Here is a 17,672-nt window from a genome sequence, read left to right on the forward strand (position 1 = left end):
ACTCGAATTTTGAGAGAATTCTCTAATTCATTTCACCGACATCAGTGGCTCTATTGAGTCGAGTCATCAAGGCGAGATGCTACCACCCACTCCACCACCATCACAATCAAGTCAATCACGCGATGCATGGAGTCACTGAGCGTCCTCGCACGTCACGAGAAGAATCAACATAGCAAACATAACGTTCAACGCTTTTTTCAAATTTGAATTCTATTTTACACATTCTTCAATACTGTGAGTTTTCCCCACTGAAGCCTTTTTTCTTCTTTTCTCGTGTCCGGGGGCCTTTGGGATCTGGGTTCCCAGGCATCAACAAATCGGAAACGCAAATCGCAAAACATGGACATTGAAAGAGTAACACAACAACACAATACCTCTGGGATCCCGTACATCCGAACAAACAACATCGGATATGTGGCTTGTGACGGACACGGGGCGCGCCAAGTTCGCCAAGCACCACCAGGCCGCTGAGCCGTCGCTCTCATCTTCGTGGTTGACGAGCGGACCAGACCCACAGGAACGCCCGTTCATCCCATTGTCGGTCACCGACTGGGAAACAGGAACCGGAACCGGGGATTCATTACATATACCTCGTCACAAAAACATCCGAACCCAAAACACACAATGAACCACGTCAAAACGTAGGCGCGACCCTTTCTTCGCTCTGCTCCATTACGCTCCTGAGCTTCAGTGCCCGGAGGGAGCTCGTGGATCTCTGCGGCACATGGCCCGCCGCTGCCCTACCACCGCTCATGGCTCCCGCGCTGCCCATGCTCATGGTAGACCTTGAGCGTACTAGCCCGCCGCCCATGGCCTGGTGGTGATGATGACTGGTCGAGGACATGGCAGCGGAGCCGCTGCGAGGTCTGGTGTTGAGGCGGCTCATCATAGAGCTCAGAGCACTTTGCGCGTCGACGGGGTGGTTGAGTGGCGGAGAGTGAGAGCCGATAACAGGGTATGGAGCGGGTGAATTGGGACCCGAAGGTGGTCCTCCTCGGGTGAGCGATGCCCCACGGGGCCGATTGAGCTTGGAAAGTAGCATTTCTGCTGTCGGCTTCCCGTGTGGTTGTTGACTAATGCCATATGGGTGATTTAACCGCGTTGGCGAGCGACTTGAGCCGCGGCTTGAAGGTGGCGTCGGAAGCACCCTGTTCCCGTTGCCGTTGTTGCCATGCTTCAGCCTCATGGCGTGCTCCGGTCCGAGACCAAGACCCAGCATGGCGTCGCCAGCCATTTCCGGTGGTGAAAGCGGGCCGCCGTTCTGAGGCATCTCGAGCAGTGCGGCCCTTTGGATGTCTTCAAAGTTCATAGCAACAGCTGGCATCTTACTCAGCCTGCGGATGGCACGGCTATTCTTCTCGACGAAACTATTCATAGCCCGCAGCGCGCCCGCGTTTTCGCGGCTCGCGACAGCGCTGGTATCGCCTGTGCTGCGACCACGGGCCTGGTGCACAGCGTTGAGGGTCAGAGGCTGCTGCTGCCCGTGGTGAGCAGGGGACGAGGCGTCGTGACCGCCCCCAGCATGTAAGCTGGCCTGCACTTGCGCCATGACCCGATCAAAGTCAATGTTCTGATTCGGGTTTGCTCTTGACATGTAATACGGCGCTGAGGTCGGCTGCTCCAGCATGCTCGGGTTGAGCTCCGCTTTGGTGGCGAGCACAAAGAGGCTTCCGTCACGGATGCGGCGGCGGACGAGGGCCCAGCGGGTCCGGGCCGGGTTTTGCTCGAGCTTGGGCTGGTAGACGGAGCAGCGGGCGAGCTGGGCGTAAAAGACCTCGAGGTGGCGAGCCATACGCTCGAGAACCTGAAGGAGAAACGTGGAAAGTGCGGTGAGGCGGGTATTTTCGACATCTGGATCGGACGAGTCTTTCATTGACGCTGCGATGCTGTCAAAGGCGTCCATTCCAGCGCACGCTTCCTGACGGAGGTCTTCGAGAAGGGCAATGTCAAGCTCGACGCTACGGGCTGCGTAGGCAAAGACACCGCGTTCTTGGAAGCGAAGCGAGGCGTCGGCGTCGCAGACGAACTGACCGACGAGGGCGACCTCTTTGGTGCAGTGCGCCGCATCTCCGCTCGTCTTTGCGCGGGCCACGGTGCCGAGGACGTCGGGCAGCTTGGTGTCGGCGGCCGGACCATTGGCACTGGCGACACCGAATGACAGTTTGAGGACAAGCTCTTGAAGCTTGTGGCCAAAAAGAGCCGAGAAGCCTCCCTGGAGCAGTCGACTCTGGTAGCCATAGAATGTGCGGACAGCGATGATATTAGGCAGACTCTCGCGCAGCCAGATATTGTTGCTGCCTGCAGGGTCGTGGGACGAGTTGGTCTCAAGGGACGCGCCCATGATCTCGTACATCTCAAATTGATGGGCCACCAGGGTTTCGACAGTGGATCGGAGGTACGCCGACCAGAGATCGTGCAAAGCAGAGATCTCATCGCTGCCGTAGTCGGGCTTCGGGGTCAGGTGTCCAACAAAGTACTTGGTCAACAGACTAGAGACTTCGGGGTTGTTGGTGTGAGCGAGGTTGTCAAATGACTTAGAACAGTCAACACCCGCGTTGGACTTGATGATGAGCGTTCCGCCGGGGTGCATGGGACAGAAGTCGGTAACATCGTAGACACTGCCGTGGACTCCGATCCACATGCGAGAACCGGGACGGTGACCTGTATGCTTTGCGAGCTCCGACAAGGGAATCGTCGGCAGGTTGCAAGGCAGAGGCTTGGGCGTCATGAAAACATCGAGCATAAAGCGTCTCTCCGCAAAGGCCTTGTCGATAATCAGGTCAACTCCCTTTTCCGTGGCGGTCCTGTAAGTGTAGATTGCCTTCCTGATTCCGTTCATAACGGAATCGAACACGGAGACGGAACCACAGACGTAGAGGTAGCCGCCGAGACCTCCCTGCTTCTTGGACATGACGAGGTCACAGACCTGCAGACCTTGTTCGACGATCAATGTGTCGATGTAGCGAGGGGGGATGTGCTTCTCGACGAGATCCTGGCCCTCGTAAGCGAGGCCACGAGAGTCCCTCGAGAAGGCGACGTGGACTTCCATGAAGTCTGCGTTGACATACTGTCGCAGCTCCTCCTCGAAGCAGAATTTCTCACGGTTCTGGACTCCGAGGTACAGAAGGTTCTTGCCACCAGACAAGCCACTTTGTGTGAGGCGAGCCTGCCAAAAGCTGCGGAAGGGTGCGATGCCGCTTCCGCCGGCGAAGAAGGCGCAGGGTGCCATAGGGTCAAGCGGGAGGTGGAAGGCTGCTGGGCGAGAGACGCCAATGAGAATCTCGTCGTCTGAGTCAATCTCGCCCATCTCCACGGGCGGGTTCAGGAATCCACTGGAGACTCCGGCACGGGTGATTTCCTTGCCCCTGGAAAAGGTAGAACACAGCTTGTATTCCGAACGGGACACAGCGAGGTCAACTGTCTCTGGGAGGAGTTCTTCCGTGTAGCTTGCGATGGAGTAGGTGCGTGGGACCTCAAGGGGAACAAGATCCGCAAGCCATGCGAGATTGTCGAGGTTGAATACCCTATCCCAGATTTGGGGTGGCGTATCTGTAACGGCGTCCTGCAAGAGGTCGCCTAACGATCCTCTGACGGGCCACTCATCCGTGCTGAGGACCTGCAAGACGGTGTTGGAGGATGCATGCAGCAAACCATGAACCTTGAGGGCCATCTCCTTGGTGATGGGGGCAAGGTGGCCACGTCGAAGAATGTCACCGACAGTGAGCTTGGGTGTCGCGGTTCTCCTGACAGACCCGAGATGCATCTCGAAGCGAGCCCAGATTCCGCTGACCTCGACCGGGGCGTCGATATGCTCCTCCAAGCCCAAGGCGGCGATGACTTTGGCGCACTCCTCCCACCCATTTAGGGGCATCACGGCCAGGCGATCACCTGGTGCGAACGTGATGCCGGTCTCTCGGATATCGAGCGTGACCATTGCAATTGAGCGTGATGGATCAGAATCAACAAAAGATCTGTTCAACACGCGAGTGACATAGCGGCATTCTTCGAAAGTGCCGCGCATCTGGTGCGGCTCGATTGCCAGTTTGCCTCGATAGGGTTCGAGGCGTTCCTTCATTGCCTCTGAGAACTGGCGATGGGTCTCTTCCCATGGGCGCTCGCCGTCTGCCGCACCCGATGCGCCGTTGGTCTCCGTTCGGCCAGTTTTGGCGGCTACCTCGAGGATGCCGAAGACCTTGTAGCGGTGCACTCCCATGAAGCCACGTTCACCGGTATAAGCTTCGACGATACCATCAAGAACTCCCATAAGACGCGGGTCGCCGGACTTCTGGACGTATTCAGGGATGCGGTAGTGGTACTCGATGGCCGCAATAAAGGCGCGCAGGTTGGCAGGGAACCAAGCACGGAGGTGGACACCCTCGGCCCCCAGGAATGAGGTGTAGCTGGAAATAGTATCAGTGACCGATTGAAAAAGCAGGCAAGATGATGCTCGACTTACTTGCTTCTGCCCAAGAAAGCATCCATTACCAAGTAAGGTGGGAACTGCAGGCCTGAGGAGGCAGGGCATCGCTTTGAGAGAGGAGCGGAGAACTTGGCCCAGCGGACCCATTGCTGAACAGGCACGTAGTTTTCACCGGCATTAGGGTTTGTTGAGATGGAGTGGAAGGCGTTGGGCATGCGCTCGAGAATCTCCTTCAGACGAATCATCTCGTGAAGAAGGCCTTCGTTGTTGCGGTTCATGACATGCTCTTGGCATGCTGCAATAGCGTCAGGCCCGTGTTGGAAGGAAGCTATCTCATCAAGTCAGTAACCATGTCGCGAAACAATAAAGAATGATGCCAAAAGACATGGCACTACTAACCTGAAGTCTCTGCAACCCCCTTGAGGAAAGCGACTTCGGCACGCTCACCGAACATGGGCCATCTGAGCTCCATGTTGTCGAAACGAGCGACGTAGGGGTATGTAGAGGTGACGTCCTTGATCTTCAGATTGTATGAAGATTGGTCGACAAATGTCAGATGAGGGAGTGTTCGGCCCATCCGTCGGGATACTTGGAAGTAGGGCAGAGCAATGCTGAGAGGGATGCCGACGAGCTCCTCTCCCAAGTGGTCGCCCATTCTGCAGTTCAACTTCAACTTTGTGGGGTTTGTCGATGCGTTCACCCCATCGTGACCGTCGTACTTCTGCTCGAAGCGGTAGATAGAGCAGAGCATGCCAAGCGACACCAGAGCCGCCCAGAGAGCCTGATCGGGGATGACGTCTGCCGTTCCCTCGATGACAGGTGCAGCGGCGACTGACTCTCGCACTCGGCCGCGGGCCACGCACCCGGGCATGCGTTCTGCGAGGTCGATCCAAACGCGGCCTGGAGATCTGGCCAGGGCACCAGCCGCCTCGTCGTAGTCTGGCGGGCAGAAACCATGCTCTACGCTGAGAAAGCCGTCTTTCCAACCTGTCTGCGAACCAATCTCCTCCGCTCTTAGCATCACCTGCCTCGCCGGCGCTCCGAGTGCAACGGCTAGCAGGTCTGCCTCGTTGACGTTGAAGGCATCCAGCTCTGCTTGTGATTTGACCGAATCGATCTCTTGCTGTGATGGGTATTGGGAATAAAGAACATGGTTGATAGATTTCCGCTCCCTGTACCATTCAAGTCAGTTGGCTGTGAAAGATGAGTAGCAGGACCCAAGCATACCTCATTCGGAGCCACTCCTCTGCGTCAACTCCTCGAGGAATCTGGGTTGTTGTTAGTAGGTTCGAGCCTATGGGAAAGTTTGGTCAAGGCTTACGTCGAATGCTGTGTGGATATCACCAGGCTGGGAGAAACCTGAGAAGGAACATCCTCGTGGGCCCATACGGCTGCTTGATCTGCTCTGCCTTCCTGATTTGTTGGCGCCGACTGGACAAACACCTCCTCCTACTGAGCCCGATACGGGGCATGATCTCTCTGAAAAAGCCATCTCGATGTAAGTGTTGGACCTGTGTGGTAGTATAGACAAGACAGATCCGACAGCAGGCAATGTGAATAGGAATTAGAAGTGTAGTTGAATATGGCCGCCAGGGCAGGGGAAAATTACAACCGCCAGGGCAAAGAATGAAAATGGCCTCAAGCCTACAGATCCAAAAACAAGGGAACAAAGTTGGTTGGAGAAACAGAGCAGACGGACGAAGGCTGCTTCCTTGGGCATCATGGCTTCCCTAAAAGGGACGCCTCGAGAGACTAACACCATCGTTGCCATCGATGTCGTTGTGGGGCGCCATGTAGGAGAGTAGTAGAGAGCGGTTGGGCCCCTGCATACCGTCCCATGGGCAAACAAAATAATACCCGCAGACCGGGGTCACTAGACGGGAGGTCTCCGCGGTCGTTTGAACTCTGATTCACAGCCGTCAGGAGCTCGTGGACCAATGGGCAGAGAGTCGACTCGACCCGCCAGGAGACGTGACTGTGTGATGGGCAGCGGCTCAACTCCACGATGCCCAAACACGCTAGCAGCCCACGTCTTAGGATGACTTGACGCCATCCCAAGTTTGGGCTCGACCTCTTCCTCCAGTCTGGATGCTTGGGTGTCATGGACTCATGGGTCTATGAAAATGCCAAGATGACTGACATGCTGCACGACGCTGAATTCGCCGGGATCATCATGCGTCCTTGGGGCCATCGCTGATCTTATGCGGCAGTCGAGCAGAATGAGGGAAGATGTGTCGTCGCGGACGTGCGGCCATGGCGTCTCGTAGTGTGATTCTCAGCCCACTCGGGCACTTGGCCTACGAATACACGTGTAATTCCTGGGGTTTGATGATTCCTAGGAAGCTTTCAATCCGGTTCGGTACGAATGCCACGAGGTAAATAGATTGATGTCTGTCCTTAGAGGCAATAGAGTTGAGGACCTCGACGAGGTGAGCTGCGAAAAGGAAAACGACCAGGGGTTGAGAAGGAAATAGCCTCAGCTGGCAGGAGCTGGTAACGTCCATGTGGGGCACGGGGACAAGGGCTTTTGGCCAATCACGTGTCGTTAATCCGTCACATATGGTTCAAATTCCCAGAAATCTGTATCCAATGCGCCCAAGTGCCTTACCTCCCCGATCTGCCAGGATCCACAACTGTTCTTTTTCTGAATCTACGGGATGGTGGGGGGGTTTGGGAGCTTGGCAACTGGTACCTTGCATCAGTTGCAACCTTCGAGACGCCATCGCGCACCAAGACTCTCCAAAGGGACAAGGTACCGCGGCATATAGCCAATTATACACAGGCAACAGAAAGAAGCTCAGACGCTACAGCTGCTGTCCCATTCTCTCCAAACCTTGATCAGAGCTGTTATTCGATGGGTCCGACTGTCAAACACCTCTTTTTGAGCCTTCCGCAGAGGCAAACTTGGACTCTGATGGGCAGAAAACTTCCGCCCCCCACACGGCTCCTTTCCCCATTCATCTCCTCCGCTCTCACGGAGTTCTAGTCCCAGACGAGTGACAGCATGGGATCAAGCCCGACGACTCCCTTGTCGCACTTGACGCCGCCCTTGCCCTTCCTCGGGAGATTGCCAAGGAGGTACCAGTTTTTCCACCATCCTCCTTGAGAGCCCTCCCTTCAGGCTCTCTCTCTCGTGTCGGGTCGGCTGAAGCCCTGGGAGTGATGATGGACGGCCAGGAGCCCGGGACCTATCACGATGACGCGCGTTCCAGAACTTCAGGACGTCGACCGTCACTTCTTGGCAGTCCGAGCATGGCATAACATGGCCCGCTTTCCAACCCAGCCACACGTTTCTGCCACACGGTGACCTTCTATTGGAGAGATGACCTCCCACGTGAATTTGTGCTGTCATGGAAACTCCTCGTAGGATCAATAGGTTGTATTTTTACCTTGCAACGGTCGTCTGGAAAGATGAGAAAGGGGGAACATTAGCCGGACCCCAGCTCGCTCCCACTTTCCTTTTCTTGCTCCTGACGGACAGGGGTGCATTAGCCGTGGCAGACCGCAGATGTGTGCATCACTGAAAGGGCGGCAAAATCTGGAAGGCGTATGGTACGGCTCAGTCTTCTGCTTCTCAACATTCATGGAGTGGAATTTATGTAGAGCGTAAAGTACGTGGACGATCCGATATAACAGACGATCGAAAGTAAATCCATTACTGGCATTCTTGGCAGCTTCAACCCCCTAACTTGTCTTCTTGGAATGTCTGCATTAGGAACCAAGCCATCGGTTCTTGGTCGCACCTTAATTGAGTGCGCTATCACGGGTCTGCATATTTCGCCATGGGTATCTGATATGATACTTCGCGTCACCCCCGCTAGCCCTTGGCATCCAAGCACTACTCCTATAGCCTATACTCTTAGGAGAACGTAGACATAACGGCATATCCACCTTGGCAGACAAGCTTATTCGACCTCTTTAGCTTGGCCGGCAATGCCGTTTTTCTTCCTTTTTTCCTTCCATGTCAGAAGTCTCACCCGTGTTCTTACAAGGTGCAGCGATCACATCACATCATCACATTGTTGATGGCAATAAAAAAGAGTCGATTCATCGCCGCGCTCTCTCCTTGTGCTGTACAGTTTGTATCCAAGCACGTCAAGACAGTTTTCTTCTTTCCCTTCTCAAGGGCCCACATTTTGGTCTTGACGTCTGTTTCATCTCTCACTTTTCGTCGGATCAACCCGCTATTTTTACTCGAGGACAGTGCGCTGGCCCCCATCATGTTGGTCTATCCATACTGGTATCAAGTCTGCATACAACAGTACTGGTTGGCCCTAGCGGCCGGTCACGGGAATTTTGACGGATATGAGGGGGAATACAAACCCGGACAAGGGGCGGAAAAACTGATCAGATCTTTTGTCTCATCAACACCTTCCTCTCCAGTTTTTCACTTTCTCCCCGAAGGATGTGTGACATCCTAAGTGCCACAGCCGTGTCTCACATGAAGAATAAGAGTACAAACCGATGAAAGAGTGAGCGAATTTCGGACAATGAGCCATAGTAAAGCTTCATCAGTGGTTTTCGCCACCGTACTCTACTTAGTTGTCTGGCCACGAAAATGGTTGGAAGGTGACGAGTATCGAGTACGATTTACTAGACTGATATGAAATAGGCCAATTGAGCATGTGATATCCAAGTGGCTTCTCATGTCAATGTGTAGCTCCTAAGGGAAGAGGGCGGAAGTTGTCCATAGCTCTTGATCAGATGGAGGCATCCGGACAAGACTTCACCAAGCCGTCCTGTATATCGAATCTACTCGTAGCGTGACTTTGATGTCATAAACTTTGGCTGGGTCCCATTATTTATGACACATTAAGTACAGGAGCACTTACCGATATCTTCCTGCAATGCCCACTTTTGGCATGTTGCTTCTGGTGGAACCGTTACGGGAACCTGCACTGCCCTCGTGGTAACGACGTATTACAGGAGGACTTGTCCCATCTAGACTTATGTTTTCGATGTGTTTCGTTTCTTTCGGAGTCGCCCCTCATGCGGGCCATGTATTGTACTTTATTTTACCAAAGCGAGAATTGGATGTAACAACCAAGATATGGACAAAAACATGAACACAAAAGTTTTGGTTTCTTTCCATATTAGTTCACTCCTTTGAGAAGCGTGAGAAATATATGTCAGCTGCAGAGAACGAACTACCTAAGGCAATGCAAGCCTGAAAGCACTAAGAACCTCATCTTTGGAATTTATTCGAGTTTCTTAAGAGATTGAAAACCGAGCATTAATTTTTCAGAGGTCAGGTACCTGCTGCGAGACTAGAGATTTGTCTGATTCCTCGCTAGTACCCAATGACCTGCTGTCACTCCATTTCACGCTGTGGAAGCTTGAACTCTTCTCGCGGCATCGGTAGTGAATGCTATTCGTTTGCTAGACTTTCCTACTCCAGCGCTCTGAGATCTGTCTTTCAATCGACTGGACCCAGTCCATGAGTCGGTGGCCATCCAAGACACTTTCTCTGGCACCTCGTAATCGTACAAAAGTCTAAACACCAAAGGAGAGTTGAAAGCCCTTCGATTTGTTATTTTCGACTTGCTCATCAGTGAACTCAATATTGATCTGTTCGGTGCCCATTGTGTCTAATGTGTAGGTTGTGGAAGAATAGATGGATGATTGATATGCTCTTTTCGGTTGTTTGGTTGTTAAAGAGCCTTGGTGGAAGTGCGGGAGTAGAGCATCATTGTATACCTGGTTGGAGCTGTTAATAAGTGTACGACATAGGGAAGAAGCTCACAGAGGCCAACTGCTGTTAGGATCTAGAAGATGAATTACTGAAATCTGCCCTTCCCTCGAAGTGTACTCTCAGCGTTCTATATATACCTGAGCTGCTCCTTTGTTGCTTGGTCCTCCTCTTAATGCCCCTTAGGCTATCCCTCATCCGGCGAGACCTGATAGAAGCGTCCTTGATACTTCCGTGCTATGCTAGGACCAAATCAATCTTGGTCGCGGGCGCATAATATCGATAGCTGTCAAACCCGCTACTTCTGGAGGGGAAAGTGAGACAATGGAGCCATCTGGGCACAGAGGAGACTCCAGTCGCATGAGATGTCATTAGTCTCAGTTCTACCTGCGAAGAGCTTACATCGTACGGTCTGAGTTCAGCTCCTCGCAAGCTGCAGGGATCTAGGCCAATTCTTTTCCTTGACTTAGTCGAAAAAGCGAGGCAGAGATCACTTTGCTTGTTTCCAGTAAACCTTTATCGTATGTTGAGACGTGCTAGCAGTCATCACATGTTCTTGTGTTTGCAGATACTAGAGGTGACACGGGACAAGCTGGAACCTAATTACCTAAACACGAAGAATGTGACAAGTGTAGCTGTACGCAGGGTTGCATTTTCAGTTTGTTATTGACCAAAAGCAGCAGTGCGCCAAAGTTGGGCAAGAGTCGCCACATGACTCGGCACCTCGCGACGAAGCGCGATGGGGTATACCAGTGACGAAGAAGTATTGAGGAGCAAGATGATGTACCCAATCATATACTGCGGTTGGTCAAATGCCAGGGTTGTATATCTGTGGCGCTGTAAGTGAAGAGGAGGCTCTGCCTCAAGAGCATGATTATTAGGAATTCCGTCAGGAAAGTTTGAAAATGTCGAAGCTATACAATCAGATCAGTTCATCACAATTACTTCCGTACATTTGCCGCTAATTTGTGATATGCGTTGCTTTATGCATCAATGTAGAATGGAATATTGCGTCTGGCTGTTCTTTCTATAGGCTGATGTACGAAAGGTGCGGGCTACACGCGCTGGGCGGCGGGCCGCCCCCGCTGGAACAGCTCTGATCTTGAAGCTTTTAACCCAAATCGAGGAGGATATTCCCCGCGCGGCAATATTGCCCCACAATCAGCTAAGCCAAAAAAGCCATGTCTCGCAGCTTTTGATAGATGGGATTCAAATGGGTGGCCTATGAGGCAGCATAAGGTTTCGGGCTGCTGGAAGTACACTAACCATGCGTGATTCTTTTGCTAGCATCAGAACAAGCTATCTCGTATGGCGACGCGCCAAACTTTGGCTGCCGGTGAGCACACCGTCTCACATCCCTGTCACTGAGATGGCATATGGAGGGAGCCTCACGATACACCAGTTATTGGCGACGTAGATGGAAGTAGGTGACACAAGGCGCCAGTCCTCACGAGTTTGACCTTGTAGTCGTAAGTACTTTCCAATGTAGCCGCTACTTCTATCCCTGGACAAAACTGGAGGAGAGGTCACATATCTCAAGTCTGATAGAATGAATTTTTTTCCTCATTTCCCGCTATTATTACCCGGCCGAAGCTCCTTTGACGTTCGCGAGCTGGCGATTGTCAGAAATGGACGAGCGCAGAAACGGCTGAAACTGGCCTAGGCACAGAGAGGTGAGTGTGTAGCCACGTGGCTGGCTGAGTGCAATATCGGGTCCACCAATATCAGTGTACTATTTTGCTTTCACCACAATATTGGAATGTGATAGCGTATGTAGGTTAGCTATTGCTACACAACAAGGGCTGCGGCTGGAATCAACAGCGCCAAGCCGGGCTCATATGCAGTCCAGACCGACCGTCTCCTTAAGACGTTTTGTGAGAGATTTATCTCCATGGTACTTTGTGCAGCCGATATTGGCAGTTTCTGACGTCTCATTGCAGTATGCCCATCTGCCAATGTGATGAGTGATGCCTCAGGTGTTATGGGGGCTGGGAGTTCGTATTCCCTCACTTATATAAGATCCATGTGAATCACCTCTAGGGTCTCGTTCTCATAAACCTCACGATTTTCAACATACGAGGTTACCCTGAACCCGCGTCTTCTAACAAGATGGAACATCTGCAGCCGATATCCAAGACACAGTTTCTTCCTGTGTCACTTCAGGAGCTCAGCATGCTGCTTTCAGCGGGCTCAGAAGCTGTTACGAATGCCTACCAACAATTCCGTCTAGTTTTTCAAGAACGATCGATGATGGAGATAGGACTCACTGATACCTTTCTAATGCAAGCCCAGACGGTAGCTAGCGGAAACGGGAAAGACGCATTCTTTGTAAGTAGGTCCCGCCCATAGGTGATACTAACGGTGAAGAGGAGCTATCACTGCATGTCTTCATACAGATAGCCCAGGGAACAATAACAGCAGTATTGCTTACAGCTTGACAGGAATGGAGCAACAATGAAAACGTAACTGGTTGTGATTTTGCGGTCACTGTCAATAGCCACCAGACGAACGGCCCCCACCAGACGAATGGTTACAGTATTCTATTCCAAGGTTTGAATATAAGTTGTCTATCTGAAATCTCTATACTAACGCCAGATAGCAAAAGTCGCAAAAACCGCAGAGGGCGGCACTTACGCCGACTTTTTCTATGAGTATGGGCTATAGAATAGTATAAAGCATAGCACAAAGCTAAACACAATTCCAGAAGCGCGAAAACCATCGGCAGGGTAAAGGTTCAGGAATATCAGAACATCCTTCTCGCTAATTATGCCAAGAAAAACAAATTTGAGGCATAGTAAGTGCTTAATTTTCATCTCAACTCTTATGGATAGCTAATTAAGGGCAAACAGCTACGTCATATATGACGTGAAAGAGGTCCGGTGGGTCAACGTTTTTGCGTTGGCACGCTGGTTTGACCAAACTGATAAGACAAAAATGACAAACGTCGACTACCTAATCGATGCGTTCAAAGCTCTAGCAAAAACGTCATTTCTTGAGGCTCGGGAAGAGACTGAGGAGACGAAGTGAGGAAGTGGATAACTAAGATGGGTTTCAGGTCTTATGTTCGCACAGGAGGTGTGATATTGACTGGTCAGGCCTCGTCTAAATCAAACTACCCGTGCCCTGTAAGCCAATCGAAAGCCTTAGACAGCTATGGAAATTCCAAATATCTCATAAACCGCCTTCAAAAACGCTGCTGGGGAAGGACGTTCTTCACTTAGCACTCTGTTCGTGACATACGCAAGTGTGAGCCTCCTGTCGCTATCCACAACCATGATCGAACCGCCCCGACCCGTTATCCCATCCAATATTACCCGCCGGCAGCTTGCATTCAAAGACCCCAGACCCAGGTTCGGTGAGGTGTATCCCGAGTCCGCGTCTCCCGCTCCGGCATGTCACTACATCCGTCTCAATCGCATGCTCCGTAAATGCCAGTTTCGCCGTCTCAGCCGACAGCAGGATATAGCCGCCTCCAGTACATTTGCCGCCGAGCGAGAAGTAGGAGAGGATCTTGACGAATGCTCTAGCGTTTGTGTGGCTGTTGACGGAGGCTAACGCGTAGGACCGCCAGAGCGCAGTGTTGGCGTCCTCGGCCCTGAGCGGAGTGTTCACGGGTCTGACGTAGGCTAGACACTCAGCAGGCTCCTTCATATCATTGCTAGTATCAAAAACATACATGCTGAACCGAATGGAACCCTTCCTGCTTAGTATATATGACTGAGTGGTCAAGACATTGATGCTGTGGCATATGGTCAAAATTCTATAGCGGCCAGGAATCAAGAGACAAACATAGGTGGCAAAGGACTAGAAGAAGATCCACAGCCGAGTTACAATGGTAATCTTGTCAAATATTTCAAGAAGCATTCTTTCTCAACACTATCCAATTCGTGGATATTAATTCTCACGTAATTTCTTACAGATTTGGCGTCTTTTAATAATAAAAGATCACTTCCACAAGTAGAGCAAACCTTTCCACTTGGAAGTAGGCGACAGAATCGCCGATTGTCTAACTCAGAGTCAATCTGACAATCCTCAAGACTTCTCATTTCTAGTAGTGAGTTCTACACCGGAGAATATACTTAAGCAGACGGGGAGGTACTAGTGACCGCTATTCAGTTGCTAGTACGCCTGGTAGTTTGCGATGAATGACGCCCCAAAGGAATTCTGCTGACTTCCTCAGCTTACCATCGTTTCTACTCGGGCAGCAGCCTTTCGTCCGTGGTAGCACACCATTTGCTTGCTGGCTCTTCTGTCACAGGGTCGATGACCCAGATGAGCTTGAACATCCAGAAGCTTTTCCCGCCTGCGTATCCTCCATTGAGTAGGTATTTGGTCCCTGGGGCATCTAGCTCCCTTGCTCGTCAGCCCCTCTCCGCAAGTGAGCATAATAATCCTGTACATCAGACTAGTTGACTCAAGTTTTCGTTCGGTCACATTGATGAATAGTTCGTTTGGATCCTAGGAGTACCTCTCTTCACTTGAAAGAAAACCTCTTACTACTAAAGACGGGGAAGCAGTGGCAGAGAACATCGTCAAATCCGTGATATCATTCAAACGCTCATATCTAACCAAAACCTCCTCCAGTCCAAAGACAAGCTTTTGTTTTCACCATAAATGCAGGGAGTTCAGTCCGAATCACCAACAACCTCCCCCTTGGTCCCTTTCTTGTACATTCTCATAACTCTTTACAACTTGGAAAAGACAGTCGGCACGCTACCGCCCATCTCAACAAGCGTGCTCTTGTTCCTCACCCACGCCTCGAGACCCTTCCGTCCATTCTCCACACCAACACCGCTCGACTTCCACCCGCCGACCGCCATCTCCGCAGGCGACTCGCCCCACGTGTTGATCCAGGTAATACCAGCCTCGAGCCTCTGAATCACGCTGTGGCACTGGTCGACGTCCCGACCAAAAACGCCCGCCGCGAGGCCGACGTCGGTTGTGTTAGCCCGCTGCACGGCCTCGTCGACGGTGTCGTAGGTAAGAATGCTCATCACGGGACCGAAAATCTCCTCCTTGACAATCGTCATGTCGTCGGTGCAATCCGTAAACACGGTCGGCTGGATCCAGAACCCAGACTTGTACGCCGACGGCAGACCCTTGGGCTGCGTCGCGCCGCCGCACAAGAGCGTCGCCTTATCCTCCATGACGCCCTTGCGGACGTACGCTTGCACCTTTTCGAGGTGCGTCTTGCTGTTGAGCGGGCCAAAGTTGGTGGCCGGGTCGAACAGGTCGCCCGCGCGGACGTACTGGATCTTCTCGAGCACGAGCTTCTCAAACTCGGCCTTGATGGCCTTGGGGATGAAGACGCGCGTGCCGTTGGTGCAGACCTGGCCCGAGCTGTAGAAGTTCGCGAGCATGGCGCCGTCGACGGCCTGCTCAATGTCGCAGTCCGGCAGGACGATGACGGGGCTCTTGCCGCCGAGCTCCATGGTCACGTACTTCATACCGCCCGCCGCGGCGCCGGCGACCTTCTTGCCCGTGCTCACCTGGCCCGTGAAGCTGACCTTGGCGATATCCGGGTGCGCCGTGAGCTGGGCACCGACATCGCCCGCGCCGTAGACGACGTTGAAGACGCCGTCCGGCACGCCGGCGTCGCGGTAGACGGAGGCGAGGTACTCTGCGTGCAAGGGGGTGAACTCGCTCGGCTTGTAAATCATGCAGTTACCGGCAGCCAGGCACGGGGCCGACTTCCACAGGGCGATCTGGATGGGGTAGTTCCAGGCGCCGATGCCGGCGCAGACGCCGAGGGGTTCCTTGGTGGTGTAGGACCACGCAGAGGGCCTGAGGCGGAAGGACTCGCCGTTGAGGCCGCCCGAGGCGACGAGGTTGGCGTAGTACTCGAGGACGTCGGCGCCGGTGACGACGTCGACGTACTGGGTCTCGGAGAAGGCCTTGCCCGTGTCGAGGGTCTCGATCTTGGCCAGCTCGTCGTTGCGCTCGCGGAGGAGGGCGACGGCGCGGAGGAGGATGCGGGAGCGCTCAATGGGCGGGGTGGCGGACCAGGAGGGGAAGGCCGTCTTCGCGGCGTCGACGGCGGCGTTGATGGACGCGGCGGAGGAGGTGTGGATGGTGCAGACGGGCTTCGCCGTCGCGGGATCGATGGATTGGAAGGTGCCTGGGGATTCCGTGTCCGGCTGGGGCTTCCCCGCATAGAAGGTGTGACGATCCGCCTCCTGCTTCTGCTCTTGTGGCGCCATTTTTGATAATGAGACTTCGGTTTTTAGTTTTGGCTCTAATTGACTTGTTTGGTTGGCTGGCTCCTATATTCCTGGGGGAGGGGTATGGGGGAGGAAAAAAGAGCTATGCTGGCAAAAACGAATGATACACTAGAAACGGGAAGGAATTTCTGCAAGGTAAGGGGATGGGGAATTGGGGTATAACGGGATGCGATACAAAATTCCAACAAGACGATGCCGGGGATGGGATGTCGATCGGGGTAGACGGACGGCGACACGGAGGACGGAGCGTACAGTTGCAGTTGCAGGCTTAGAGGATTTTTTTTTTCTTTTCGACGGTCGTCGAGATCGGAGGGAGATCGGGATCGTACCACGGAGGAGAGGCCGGGGACCTTATCTCGAGTTCAGCTGACCAGAGTGGGCAATGGCCTGGCAAGCCGGGGTGTTGCAGATTTGCCGGGAGACACCCATGTTGCCCCACTCCATCGGCGGTGTGATGTCATGGACCGTACGTCATTGGCTCTTCGCTCCACCCGGATGCAACAGGTTTGTCTCCACCTATTCACCTTGCAGAGTCCCAAGACGCTGTGAGGCAGTACGTACTTGATGGGACCGCGGTGCGTGCGTTGGTGCGGTGCAGATGCATCGACCAAGAGAAAAAAAAAAAGAGTCGCCTCCACTAAAGAAGTTTCAGCCTTCAGGGTCCCTCCACATTTGGAGATTGGAAATTTTTTATCTTGCATCTCTCACCACCCTGTCTTTGTTTGCTGATGCGATATGCAGACGCTCTAAGCTTTGACAGATCACATCCAACAATGTGGCTGGATTCTGTAGGGCCGTCAGATCCGTTCTTATCCCGGGCCCGGCCGTCAAAATCGAACGATCACCCGCGCAACCGCAGTACGGTAGGGGACTTCAGCGACGAATTGACTGCATCTCATTGGCTACCCAGCCGGGTGGGCGAGCCACAATCGGGAAAAAGATACGGCGGGCATAGCGGAAAAGATAGACTACCTACATAGATACGGGCGATGCGAGACAGATAGATATCTCAGATATACAGAGATCGCCGAAAGAGTCTAGATTGGACCATGAGCCGCTTGGTCTATCTCGGTGTGTGTGCGTCTCACACCTTGCCTCCTCAGCCTTTAAAGGCTAGGTTCGATTCTCTGAATCGTCGGCGATAATGACGAGTTCGTCAGATCATCTTGGATGCAACGGGTAGGAGAGTTTGCATTTGACATCAGACAAGGCCCTTTTGATAGTGGAATACGGGGTACCAAAGGGTAATTCCTGGAGAGTACCTGGAAGCTGGCCGACAGAGAGTCAGGACCAAGGTCAAGGTTGCCTTGGCACACCCAACCAGGGCTAGACAAGTCGGCGG

The 17,672-nt window shown here is 53.0% G+C and overlaps 4 protein-coding genes across 4 annotated transcripts; 2 read left to right on the forward strand and 2 right to left on the reverse strand.

The window, feature by feature from the left end:
- Nucleotides 1-634: 634 nt before the first annotated feature.
- Nucleotides 635-5,912, reverse strand: CPAR01_03802 (cytochrome b5-like Heme/Steroid binding domain-containing protein; the record flags this gene model as incomplete). The annotated part of the gene is made up of 5 exons (XM_060488088.1): nucleotides 635-4,400; nucleotides 4,457-4,748; nucleotides 4,820-5,592; nucleotides 5,648-5,688; nucleotides 5,742-5,912. 5 exons carry the CDS (start codon nucleotides 5,910-5,912, stop codon nucleotides 635-637), a joined length of 5,043 nt encoding a protein of 1,680 aa, XP_060352294.1.
- A 6,306-nt stretch (nucleotides 5,913-12,218) lies between these two features.
- On the forward strand, nucleotides 12,219-13,136 carry CPAR01_03803 (uncharacterized protein; the record flags this gene model as incomplete). The annotated part of the gene is made up of 5 exons (XM_060488089.1): nucleotides 12,219-12,437; nucleotides 12,551-12,659; nucleotides 12,709-12,760; nucleotides 12,814-12,903; nucleotides 12,959-13,136. 5 exons carry the CDS (start codon nucleotides 12,219-12,221, stop codon nucleotides 13,134-13,136), a joined length of 648 nt encoding a protein of 215 aa, XP_060352295.1.
- A 246-nt stretch (nucleotides 13,137-13,382) lies between these two features.
- CPAR01_03804 (uncharacterized protein) lies at nucleotides 13,383-13,664 on the forward strand (the record flags this gene model as incomplete). The annotated part of the gene is made up of 1 exon (XM_060488090.1): nucleotides 13,383-13,664. The coding sequence occupies one exon, from the start codon at nucleotides 13,383-13,385 to the stop codon at nucleotides 13,662-13,664; it is 282 nt and encodes a 93-aa protein (XP_060352296.1).
- Nucleotides 13,665-14,794: 1,130 nt separating this feature from the next.
- On the reverse strand, nucleotides 14,795-16,309 carry CPAR01_03805 (aldehyde dehydrogenase; the record flags this gene model as incomplete). Its single annotated transcript, XM_060488091.1, has 1 exon — nucleotides 14,795-16,309. The coding sequence occupies one exon, from the start codon at nucleotides 16,307-16,309 to the stop codon at nucleotides 14,795-14,797; it is 1,515 nt and encodes a 504-aa protein (XP_060352297.1).
- Nucleotides 16,310-17,672: the final 1,363 nt, after the last annotated feature.

The sequence above is a fragment of the Colletotrichum paranaense genome, assembly GCF_030867605.1.
Source record: "Colletotrichum paranaense strain IMI 384185 chromosome Unknown Scaffold_3.1, whole genome shotgun sequence".
In the NCBI taxonomy this organism is placed as follows: domain Eukaryota; kingdom Fungi; phylum Ascomycota; class Sordariomycetes; order Glomerellales; family Glomerellaceae; genus Colletotrichum; species Colletotrichum paranaense.